Source organism: Sinocyclocheilus anshuiensis, unplaced genomic scaffold, assembly GCF_001515605.1.
Source record: "Sinocyclocheilus anshuiensis isolate Anshui unplaced genomic scaffold, SAMN03320099.WGS_v1.1 scaffold1853, whole genome shotgun sequence".
NCBI lineage: Eukaryota > Metazoa > Chordata > Actinopteri > Cypriniformes > Cyprinidae > Sinocyclocheilus > Sinocyclocheilus anshuiensis.
In genome coordinates, this window is record NW_015536563.1 from 28105 (window position 1) to 41107 (window position 13003).

The 13003-nt window shown below is 39.2% G+C and overlaps 1 protein-coding gene across 2 annotated transcripts in view; it reads left to right on the forward strand.

Annotated features, from left to right (window-relative positions):
• The first annotated feature begins 2046 nt into the window (after nucleotides 1-2046).
• Nucleotides 2047-13003, forward strand: part of LOC107701974 (putative leucine-rich repeat-containing protein DDB_G0290503) — a 25674-nt gene continuing 14717 nt past the window's right edge. The window contains exons 1-3 of one of the 2 annotated variants that reach the window (XM_016504151.1): nucleotides 2047-2678; nucleotides 2872-3504; nucleotides 3737-5263. In XM_016504151.1, coding sequence (XP_016359637.1) covers nucleotides 2129-2678; nucleotides 2872-3504; nucleotides 3737-5263 — 2710 coding nt within the window. In that variant the 5' untranslated portion in view covers nucleotides 2047-2128. The remainder of the gene's footprint in view (nucleotides 2679-2871; nucleotides 3505-3736; nucleotides 5264-13003) is intronic. The other variant, XM_016504156.1, reaches the window with a different exon arrangement.

Below are 13003 nucleotides of genomic sequence, written 5' to 3' on the forward strand. Positions count from 1 at the left end.
CAAACAAGAGACAGAGAGACGGAAAGCCGGGTGCACTGGCGCCATCAAAATCACAGTAGTTGTGATTTTGCGGGACAATGCGGGACACGTGTGAGACAGATACATTTATTATTGTTATGCTATGTAAATACTGATTTACATCCATTGTCATATGCGCTTATTTATGATTCTGAGCGCGCACATGTAAGCGAGAGAAAGCGAGTCCATTTTAGGTGAGAGTGAAGAGAATCCACCTGCGAGAGAAGAGATTTGTGCGCGCACATTTTGATGCGCCCTCGCATTACAATAATAAACTCTGGACATTTGCCATTAAAATAACGCCATAGAAACCACCTCAAACTATTAAAATAAGAAGAAAGTAGAGTCTGAAAGCTGCATCGATTTTTAAATTGGTTAAAAGGAATATAATATAATAATTATAATAACTTTCATTAATAAATCATTAACAAACATTATATAATGTTTAACTGATCATTACTTAATATATATTCACATATCTAGAAATATGAGATAATGTGCCTGTTAATGTTAACTAATGAACTTATTAAACATTACCAAATGATTAACAGATCATTATTTAATGTAAATTGAAATGCTTACAAATGTCATTAAACTTTCAATTCATATGATCATGGATTTTTTTTTTTTTTGTAATCTTCAAACGATTGTGACAGATAGTTTACAATGATTTAAAGCTTCATTATTAAATCGTTAACAAACATTATATAATGCTTAACGGATCATTAGTTAATGTTTACAAATGTCATTAAACTTTCAATGCATTTTTAAAAATCTACAAATGGGTTTTACAGAAACTATAAAATATTTACAAGCTTATTTATTTATGTACTTTTGAATGCTTACAAATGTCATTAAACTTCAGTTCACATATTAGCTAATGCTCATTTTTACATCACAAATATTGCGAAAATATAGCTTATAGGCACTTCACAAACTATTCATGTTAATATATTCATCAACTCAGAATCACAGTCTGTAAAGGTCATATATTTGGTCTTTGTTTGCTGTGTAGACTTCTACTATTTGCACATCTTAAATAATTTATTAATAATTTGTTAATGTTTTTGCAGTACCCAATCTAAAGTGGAAACTATTAATCAATTGTAAATGCTTATAAACATTTACTAATCATTAGTACCTTTATGAGCAGTCATTTTGATATGTCCCAAATGACCGGAATTCACCCTATTTTAAAATCTTTACAAATCATTTATTAATAATTTGTTCATGTTTTTGCAGTACACAATCTAAAGTGGAGACTATTCATCATTTGTAAATGTTTATAAACATTTACTGATTTTTTTTTGAGTATCTTTATTGGCACTGGACTTTTAGCTACTTTAACAATGTTTGTATAAAGGGTGGTTAGTTAAGTTTAGCTAAATGCTTGGTAAAGACATATCACATATTGTAATTTGGGTGCAAAACATGTTATTATCACCATAACACTTATATTAGTATACTATTATGTATCATTAAACAGAATATTCCTTGAGTCATACATCAACAGGAGAGGGAAAATTATTTTTTTCAAGAAAATACGTCATTTATCAAAAATGTAATCAAATTGCCCCCTGTACACTTGTTGACCCCTACCCAACCTTAAACCTACCCATACCACCAAACCTGACCCTAACCTTACCCGTATCACACCTCAACAGCAGCAAAGGTGTTGTGCATTAACAGAAGCTTTTAATCGTATAACATCTGTTTAAATCATTTGTAGGTTTTTAAGATGTGCATGATCATATGAATTAGAAGTTAATGATGTTTGCATTTTAATTCACATTAAATGTTAATTATTAGGTAATGTTTAATACATTTATTAGTAAACATTAACAAGCACATTATTTCTAGATATGTGAATATATATGAACTAATGATCCGTTAAGCATTACATAATGTTTGTTAATGATTTATTAATGAAAGTTATTATAAAATGTTACCTAATATTTTTGTTGTTGTTTAAGAAAGTGTACATTTGGTACCAAAACTGATCTGAGTCTACTGTCTCTAAATCTTGATTTCAGTGACGACAACTGGAAAAACAAAGCTGAACATTGTGCTGTGTGGAAATAATCCAACACTCAAGAACTCAGTGTCTAAAATGTTTAGAGGGATAACAAGTAAATCTCAGAAAGAGATGAGTAAAGTGTGTGTGAAGAAAGAGGGCAAGATTCATGGACGGCAGATCAGTGTAATAGAGCTTCCAGCTCTCACCCGGCTCTCAGAGGAGGAAGTGATGCGGGAGACTCTCCACTGTCTGTCTCTCTGTGATCCTGGAGTTCATCTTTTCATCCTTGTTACTCCTGTCTGTCCACTTACTAATGAAGACAGAGCAGAAATGGAGAAGATCAAAGGAATACTTAACTCTAATGAACACTTCATGTTGCTTTTCATTACTGAACTTGACCAAAGTGTGATAGATTTTGTGAGTCTCTATGGGAGTTGGCACAGTGTGATGGGGTCAAAGGACCAGAGAAGCTCAGAAAAGATCTCAGATCTGTTTGATCGTATAGACAGCATGAAGATTGAACCCTATTCTCTTCAGATGCACATAAGAGCTCCAGAGAAGAAAGTCAGACATGAACTAGAGGAGCAACTGAGAGTGAGAGATAATGAAGTCAAAGAGCTACAGCAGAAGATCAAGACACTGGGTGAGTGCATTCATTTATTTATCTGAATAAATAATCTTTGTGTGAATACAGTAATAGGCATGAAAGGCTTTTACTAGTGGGAAACTGGTAAATTACAGTGCAGTGATGATTACCATAATTCCAACATGATATGAATGCAGCATTGATCAAATTTAAAATCACATTGTTAAACTAGTTTATTGCTTTGTCACAATTTCAGAGGGTGTGAAGCTGAATCTGGTTGTGTGTGGGAGTAACAGAGGATTAAAATCCTTCATATCAAAGCTGATCCTGAAGCAGAGCGAAAGAAGATCAGAGCTCAGCTCAGAGTGTGTGAGGAGAGACGTGGAGCTTGATGGACATCTGATCAGTCTGGTGGAGCTTCCAGCTCTGTTCAACACTCAGCTCTCAGAGGAGGACATGATGCGTCAGACTCACCGCTGTGTGTCTCTCTGTCATCCTGGAGTTCATGTGTTCATCCTCATCATTCCTGATGCACCACTGACTGATGAAGACAAAGCAGAAATAGAGGAGATCCAGAGGATCTTCAGCTCAAGAATCAACAAATACATCATGATCATCATAAAGCAGAATCCAGAGCATCAGACAGCAGAACTAAATGAAAAAACACTGTCTGTCATTGAGAGTTTTGGGGGACGACATAATTTCATTGGGCCTAAAACACAAGTGTCTGTGTTGATGGAGAAATTAAAGCAGATGGTTGAGGAAAATAGTGGTGATTGTTTCTCCACAGAGACATTGATGGAGACACAGATGGAGAAACTGCTGAAATTTGAAGAAATTAAAAGGAGAATCTATCCTTTAGAGACGTGGTTTCAATCACAAGGTAACGATCAGAAAAATTGCATTGATTAAACAAACACTATTCATGATTGCTAAAGTCTACAGATTTGCGATAGAAAACAATAACATTATATGCAGAGTTCAGAAGCAACAATATGATCAGCACATGATGCTTTAGTATAAATTACACACAGTATTCTCTGATGAACTGGATAATTGACAATCTTCACTTGAAATTTAATATTGTTTTTAATTTTCATTTGATCTATCTTTAGATTCAAGAGACATAGAATATGAACTGAGGATTGTGCTGCTGGGAAAAACTGGAGTTGGGAAGAGTTCAACTGGAAACAACATCTTAGGAAGAGTCATGTTTGAAGCTGAAGCAGCTCATGAGTCTATTACTAAAGAGTGTCTTAGAGAGAACGCTGAAATCAATGGCAGACACATTGCTGTGATCGACACTCCAGGACTGTTTGATACCGATCTCAGTAATGAAGAAATCCAGAGAGAAATCAGCAACTGCATCCCCATGATCCTGCCTGGACCACATGTGTTCATCATTGTGCTCAATTTAGGACAACGATTCACTCAAGAAGAGGAAAAATCAGTGGAGATCATCCAAGAGACATTTGGTGAAAACTCTTTAAAGTACACGATGGTGCTCTTCACCAGAGGGGATGATCTGAATGACAAAACTATTGAACAGTATCTGGGAAAATCTGGATCTGCTTTAAAGCAGCTGATTGATGTGTGTGAAAACAGATACCATGTGTTCAATAATAAAGAGACTGGAGACCGAACACAGGTGACTGATCTACTGCAGAAGATAGACAACATGGTGAAAGCAAACGGAGGGAGTTACTACTCATGTAAGATGTTCAGAGAGATGGAAAGAGAATTACAAGAACAACAAAAGAACATACTGATGGAGAAAGTGGAGCAAGTGGTCAGAGAAAAAGAAGAACTCATGAATAAACATGAAGAAGAGAAAAATAAGATGAAGATGAAGATGGAGGAAAAAAGACAGAATCATGAGAAAGAGAGAAAGAGAAGAGAAGAAGAATTTATTGAGAGAGAAGAACGATACAAAAGAGACATCAAAGAAAGAGAGGAACAAGAGAAAAAGATACGAGAGGAGCTGAAGAGAGAACGAGAGGAATGGGAGAAACAGAAACAACAGGAAAGACAAAGAAGAGAAGAAGAGGAGGATAAATGGAGAAAGAAAGAGCAGGCAACATGGGATGAATGTAATCAGAGACTTAAAGAGGTAGAAGAGAGAATGGAAAGTGAGAAAGAAGTTAATCTGTCCAAATACAAAGAAGAGAAAGAGAGAATGAAGATGATGGTGGATGAAGAGAGACGGAATCATGAAAAAGAAAGAAATAGAAGAGAAGAAGTGGATGAGAGAAGGAGAAAGATAGAAAAGGAAACATGGGATGAATATTATCAGAAACTTAAACGAGAGAGAGAAAGAAGATACAGAGAGAAAAAAGATCTTCAGATCAAACATGAAGAAGATAGAAAAAGAATGAAGAAGATGATGGAGAAAGAAAGACAAAATCATGACAAAGAGACAAAGAGAAGAGAAGAGGAATATATAAAAGCTGAAGAACAATATAAAAGAGATATTAAATACATAGAGGAACAAGAGGGAAAGATACGAGATGAGCTGAAGAGAGAACGAAAGGAATGGGAGAAACAGAAACAACAGGAAAGACAAAGAAGAGAAGAAGAGGAGAATGAAATGCATAAATTTATTGAACTTCATACGGGAACTCCTGAGGTTCTGCACACAAACAGTAAGTCAAAACAATAACCAGCTAATTTTGAAATGAATGTGCAAAAAATATATATTTTGGTGTAAACAATGGTTTTATGTCACTATACTTTGCTTTTCAGCAGTTTATGTGGTTACTATTTTGTTGAGGAAATATTGCACTGGTTTAGAATCATCTAGAGACATCCCGAGCCGATCTCAAGAATCGGGATTGGGGCCAATTGAGCATTTTATTTATTGAGCATCTATCCTAAGCCTGGTCCTTATTTTGCGTCATGCATGTCATGCAGGTGTCATGCAGCAGGTGGCACTGTGCACCTTCCAGTAGGTTTGCCAACCGCCATTAAAAGGAAAAGACAAAGCTCAAATGTACATGATGTGCAAGAACCAGTGAGGGCTGTTCTAGCGTGTCACACATGTTTGAGCTTCCATGTTTAGCAAATTTGATGCACACTTTAATAATTAATCACTTAAAAGTCATATATTTATCATTTACTTTTATCTGCTGTCAGGCTCTCTGAGACGTTGTTGTTATAACACATTGCTGTGGGTTGCGTCTTGCTTTGCACTTGACTGACAGACTGGCATTCTGACAGCGCAAGCTTCATGCTTTCTAACCTTATCTTTAATTTTCCCCTCTTTATGTTGCAGTTATTCTGCCTATTGTACATATAAAAACACAAAAAGTTTATATCAATAGTCCCATATTCATAATTCTGACCACACAGTCTGATTACATTGTCTACCATTGTAACTTGTTTATAAACAGTTTACATCTTGCAATTCTTAAATCTCGTAATTCTCCAAAAAACACTCTCAAAATTGTGTGATAAAAACTCACATTACATTTAGTCATTTAGCAGACGCTTTTATCCAAAGCGACTTACAATTGGGGAATATATCAAATGAATCATCTTAAAGAGGCAAATAGACACAGGAAGTGCTCGTAATACCAAGTTTCAAGCATTGTTCAAATAAATACATCCCTGTCTACAAGCTAGACAGGGAAAGATTAAAGAAAAGAGAAACGTTTCTTTTTTTATTAGGAAGAAGTCAGACAGTGACAAAAGAGGTGAGTTTTCAGCTGTCGCTTGAAAATTGTCAGGGAATCAGCATTCCGGATAGGGGTTGGGAGACAATTCCACCAGCCAGGAACGGTGAACGAAAATGTTCTGGAAAGTGATTTTGTGCCTCTCTGTGATGGTACCACGAGGTGTCGCTCACTCGTAGATCTCAGACTTCTGGAGGGGATGTAGATTCTCAAAAGTGAGTGGAAGTAGGCGGGTGCTGAGCCTGTGGCTGTTCTATATGCAAGCATCAGTGTCTTGAACTTGATTCGAGCTGTGACCGGCAGCCAGTGCAGGGAAATAAAGAGAGGCATGTCGTGGGTTATTTTGGGCTCGTTGAAGACCAGTCGTGCCGCTGCATTCTGAATCATTTGTAGAGGCTTGATTGTGCATGATGGAAGTCCAGCTAGAAGAGCATTGCAGTAGTCCAGACTAGAGATGACAAGGCCCTGGACAAGAAGTTGTGCAGCATGCTCCGTTAGGAAGGGCCTGATCTTTCTGATGTTGTGCAATGCAAACCTGCAAGATCAAGCAATTGTTGCAATGTGGTCTTTGAAAGTCAGCTGGTTATCAAAGATTACACCAAGATTTCTGACCGAACTTGATGGGGTAATTATTGATGAACCTAACTGGATGGTGAAATTATGCTGTAGAGTTGGAGTGGCAGGGAAGACAAGGAGCTCAGTCTTTGCCAGATTGAGCTGTAGGTGATGTTCGTTCATCCATGCTGAGATGTCCGCCAGGCAGCCTGAGATCCATGCAGCTACTCTTGGATCATCTGGTTGAAATGAAAGATAGAGTGTCATCAGCATAGCAATGTTGGGAGAAGCCCATGTGCCTGTATGATGGGTCCCAGTGATGTAGTGTATATGGAGAAGAGAAGGGGTCCAAGAACTGATCCCTGAGGAACCCCAGTGACCAGTTGAAAGAAGCTCAGTCTTTGCCAGGTTGAGCTGTAGGTGATGTTCGTTCATCCATGCTGAGATGTCCGCCAGGCAGCCTGAGATCCATGCAGCTACTCTTGGATCATCTGGTTGAAATGAAAGATAGAGTGTCATCAGCATAGCAATGTTGGGAGAAGCCCATGTGCCTGTATGATGGGTCCCAGTGATGTAGTGTATATGGAGAAGAGAAGGGGTCCAAGAACTGATCCCTGAGGAACCCCAGTGACCAGTTGATGCAGTTTGGATACCTCCCCTCATCAGGCCACCCAGAAAGACCAACCAGTGAGATAGGATTCAAACCAGCAAAGTGGAATCTCTGTGATGCCCAGTGATGAGAGGGTGGACAGGAGGTTCTGATGACTCACAGTGTCAAAAGCGGCAGATAGATCCAGCAGAATAAGGACTGATGATTTGGAACCAGCTTTTGCAATCTGCAAGGCTTCAGTGACTGACAGTAACGCAGTCTCAGTTGAATGGCCAGTCCTGAAACCTGACTGGTTAGCATCCAGTTGGTTGGTCTGTTTTAATGTAGGTTTTTTGAGCATTGGGGTTACCCAAGCCTGCTTGAATGCAGTGGGGAAAGTGCTTGTGAGGAGAGATGTGTTGATGATGTGTGTGAGTGCTGGTAAGAGTGTAGGAGAGATTGCTTGGAGAAGGTGTGAGGGGATAGGGTCTAGTGGGCATGTTGTAGGATGGCTGGAGAGGAGAAGTTTAGACACTTCTGCCTCAGTGAGGGGACAGAGGGAGAAGAGGGAAGTTTTAGGGGTGGATGTGGTTGGTTTGAGTACTTGTGTGTGTGGAGCTGAGAACTGACTGCTGATTGTTCTAGTTTAGTTTGTGAAGAATGTGGCGAAATCATCAGCTGTTATAGAAGTGGTGAAGGGGGACAGAGTAGAGAATTTAATGTTTTGAAGAGGTTACGTGTGTCTGGAACGCTGTTGATCTAGTTGTGGAAATATGAAGATTTGGCCATATGGACTTGAGCAGAAAAAAGATGAAAGCAAAGACTGATACATACTCAGGTCAGACAGATCTTTTCATTTGTGCCATTTTCTCTCTGCTGCCCTGAGTTTGGACCGATGCTTACGAAGAACATCGGATAACCAGGGGTTAGAAGGGGCAGCTCATGCTGGCCTAGAGGAGAGAGGACATAAATCGTCTGGACAAGAAGTTAGAGCATAAAGTGTTAGTCGCAGCATTCACATCCAGAGATGAGGGAGGTGAAGGAAGAAAGGTAGACACTACAGAGGAAAGATGGGAGGGTGAAAGGGAGCGTAGGTTTCATCTAAAAGTAACAGGTAGAAGGGATGGTGGCACACAGGTAGGAAGATGTAGGTTAAATGTTATGAAGAAATGGTCAGAGATGTGTAGGGGTTTTACCAAATTGTTGTCTGCAATACAATTGTGTGTGTAAATTAAGTCAAGTTGGTTGCCTGAATTGTGAGTGATTGTAGTGGTAAGGCATTTGAAATCAAATTAAGCTAGAAGTGAATGTAAGTCTGCAGCATAAGGCTTGTTCAGATGAATGTTAAAGTCACCAAAGACTAAAAGTGGAAAGTTCTCTAGGAAACTCTAGGAAAGTTCCGAGTTGACCAGGAGGCCGGTAAATTACCACAACAGAGTTTTATAGGAGCTGTTACAGTAATTGTATGAGATTCAAATTAGTTATAATTGCATAGGGGGGAGTAGGTTGAGTATTTCCAATTGTTAGAAATGAGCAGACCAGTGCCCCCACCCCTTCCAACCTGATGAAGGGTGTGAGAGAAAGAGAAGTTGTTAAACCAAGCTGCTGGGGTTGCTGAGTCTTCTGGACGAATCCAGGTCTCAGTCTAGTCCAAGATGCTGAGTGTGTATTGCAAAGAAAAAGCAGAAATGAAGTCAGCTTTGTTGACAGCTGACTGACAATTCCAGAGACCCACAGAAAAAGAAAGAGCTGCAGTAGAAGATGTACAGATAGGACACAGGTTAGCAAGATTACGTTGCCGTCTGCGAGTGATGTTAGAGCGTTGTTGAGAGACAACCGGAATGTATTGGAAACACATGATAGAGGTGGAAGAAAGAGGACAGGAAGGAGTGTGCAAAGGGAAAGAAAAGAGAGTACTTAAGTGCGTTGCCTGTTTTGTTGCTCGGTTAAAGTCGCGCAGGTAAAAGTCACAGGTCTTTACACTCATAGGTCTTCAGACGAGGAGGCTGAACACGAAGGTACTTCCGCATCAGCTGACAGATAACAAATAAATACACAGCCAAACGACACTTCAGAGAAAACAGCTGTGGCCGGATTGTTAATTAGCACATACAAAAGCCTATAGCAGGGCAATTACTCAAATAAAAACTACAGTTCGCACTTAAGTGCAGGAAGGAAGTAATATAAATAGCAAAAGCTCCTTCTTAGCCGACGGCTATTATTCTAATTTCAAATAAGTGGCTACAAATAGGTAGAAACTAAATAATCCTTCTTAGCAGCAAGTAACAATTTAAACAACATATAAAGAAGCTGCCGCCTGTTCTGCTGACTAATCTCTTCTCCCAAAATATAGAGAGTGACCAAGCTGCTTAAATAGTCTACGGTTGCTGTGGCCGCCTTAATAAAAGTAATTTTGACTTTTTTCACAATTTTGACTTTTTCTCAGAACTGAGATATTAACTCACAAATTGGAGAAAAAAAGTAACAATTACGAGATACAAACTTGCAATTCTGAGAAAAGTCAGATATGTGAGATAAATCACAATGACTGTTTTTTATTTTTATTTTAATTAAGTGGTGAAAATGGAAATCTCTATGTTTTCTATGCAGTGAATTTAGTCAATCAAAACCGGCCGATTACTGACAAGCCTTAAAAAAGCCACCCCTTAAAAACAGATCATTGAAAATTGAAAATAATTGTTCTGCGTGCACACACACACACACACACACACAGAGTGGAGATAAAAATTAGAGAACAATCGATAAATACTTGTTTTTTTCTGAAATATTGTTAATCTTGTGGAAATTCTCAATACGAATGCATCTTTCTTAATAAAAAACTAATCTTACTTCTCTACCACGGACAATACAGACAACCTCCAACTGTCAATAACATAATACAATAATATAGGGCTGGACGATATAGCCAAAATTGATATCACAATATATTTCTTAATTTTCATTTTAAGCCTTCATACAAACAAGAAATGTGAAACCACTGTCAAATAAATATAAGACTCTCAGGCTCACCTTAATAATTGTAATGATCAGTCCACTGAAGTCGAGTTGTGATGATGAACCCAAGTGCAGTTTATTTTAGGGTGACCATACGTGCCATTTTTACAGGACGCGTCCTGGCCAGGATTTCTATATTGCCTAAAATATCTAGGTTTTGGCTTTGTTTGCGTGTGCAGACCGATCGGTGTATGACATCAAAGTACCATACAGACGGTTATGCTTTCGAAACGCTCTCGAGGTACTTTGATGTCAAACGCTGATCGGTCTGAGCCGCACTGCTTTTAAGTCGAACACACCTAATATGTACGCGTAATTGCATCGCTTTGACCGTAGATCCCACCTTCTCACGCCATGATTGGTCCATTATGTACAATGCTTGCATGTTATTGGTCAAACTACTTTTCGCTCATTACCTTCAGCAAGCATGAAAACAGGAAAACAAAGCCAAAACAAATCCTGGCCTGAAAATGGCACGTATGGTCACCCTAGTTTATTTACAATGTGAAATCCAAACAATAAACAAAGACTTGACTTGACTTGACTTGAAACAAACTTGACTTGATATGGCATGAACGGACTTGACCGTGAACAGAAAAACAACTCACAGTTGTTAGCAGGCTACAACATCAATACATGATGAGAGACAATAGGTGCGTTCGACTTCATGCGGCGCCGCGCAAACCGATCGGCGGCTGACTTGAAGCAGTGCATGCCGGTTAGTGCTGACTGCCGTCTGTAGCGGTGCTTCAAGTCGAACGCACCTAACAAGAGGGCTACTTATAGCAAACACTCACATGACAAGAATCAACCAATGAGCAAACAGAACTGAGAACCACATGACAGGACAATAACCAATGAGGAGCAATACACATGACTTGAACAACCAATCACAACATGACACATACACAGGGCAGAAATGCATAAGGGCAAGGGAAGCATGACACTAACATCATAAATCAAATTACAAAATAAAAGACATGAAAACAAGAACATGAAACAAAACCCAAAACAAACCTTACAATAATATTAATATCTTTAACTTTAAACTATAACATCAGCTGATTATTCTTGTAGATTGAAACAAAAGTGCTTCAGCCAGGATAAAGAATATGAAAAGTAGGGCTGCACGATTAATCGGATGTGATTTTCATGCACAGCTTGTCAGTGAAGCATGGTTCTGTGATCAAGTCAAGTCAAGTCACCTTTATTTATATAGCGCTTTTAACAATACAGATTGTGTCAAAGCATCTGAACAGCATTAATTAGGAAAATAGTGTGTCAGTAATGCAAAATGACAATAGTAAACACTCATTTTTCAGTTAAAGACAGTTCATCATTGAATTCAGTGATGTCATCATCCAGCTCAGTTCGACAAAGAATTAACTTGACGGAGCTCAAACTCAAAACACACGGAAGCAACAAACAGGAAATGATGTCTCCCGTTTTACTATAACATGATCAGTAGTAAATCTCCATCCGAAGGCCAGAGGGCACTCTCGCGCTGAAACTCCAAATATGCCCCGCAGAAGAAAGGTAATGAACGTTGGTCTATTTATAATACATTGCAACATTTATAATGCAATGCTAAGTGAGTTTGGAGTAAAACATGTTATTAAATTTGGTATTTTGTTGGCCAAGAGGTTCATAAATGCTTTGCATGTTTGGAAAGATGTTTGATGCATGTTGCTTTTTCAAATGCACGTTATAAGCAATTCAAACTCGCCGTGCTTTCAGATGGATCAGCATTTCATGACAAGTTCATTGACAAGCTGTGCAAAACCGCTTTCATAATCACAGACCGATTTAATTGCGCAATTATGAAATCAAAAAAATTGGTCTGCGATTATGACAGCTGTTTTGCGCAGTTTGTCAGTGAACTATGGCTCTGTGTAGTAAATGCGGTTCCATCTGACAAAATACCATATTTAATAACGTTTTTACTCCAAACTCACTTATGCATTATAAATTTAGTATAAATATGCTTTATTATAATGAAAATTATAATAAGAAGAATAAAAAGAACGTCTCGGTTACGTATGGTAACCCTCGTTCCCTGAAGGGCGCCACGGTGCTGCCCCTTCCAGTGCCCTGTGCGAGCCACCTGCACCCCTATCTGGTGTAGGCCGGGGCTCGGGACAAGTAGTTCCACTCACCATTTTTCAAAGCACTACCTTACTGAGTGAGATTGAATAACACTGGGAAACCGTACCCGCTCCCCTTGGAAGTCTGCCGGGGAAACACGGGCTCTATGGCTATACCGTGGACTGTACACATACGAGAACCGCTTAGGTCTCAATATGTAACCCAGCCTTCCACGGTTCCCGCTGATTCATCGTGAAGGCCCGGCGCCGGACGTTCCGCCGTGTCCGCTGCCGAGGGTAACGGAGGATCTCAACAGGGTCTACTGTAGGACACTCTGGAGCAGTTTTAGCAAGCCGACACAAACCGGGGCCTCTCGGCGCCACTACCTGTTTGAGGTGAGAACACAGGAGCATACCGGCTCCACACGGAGGCTATAGCGAATGTGTTGGGGGTCGCCCAGCCCCACG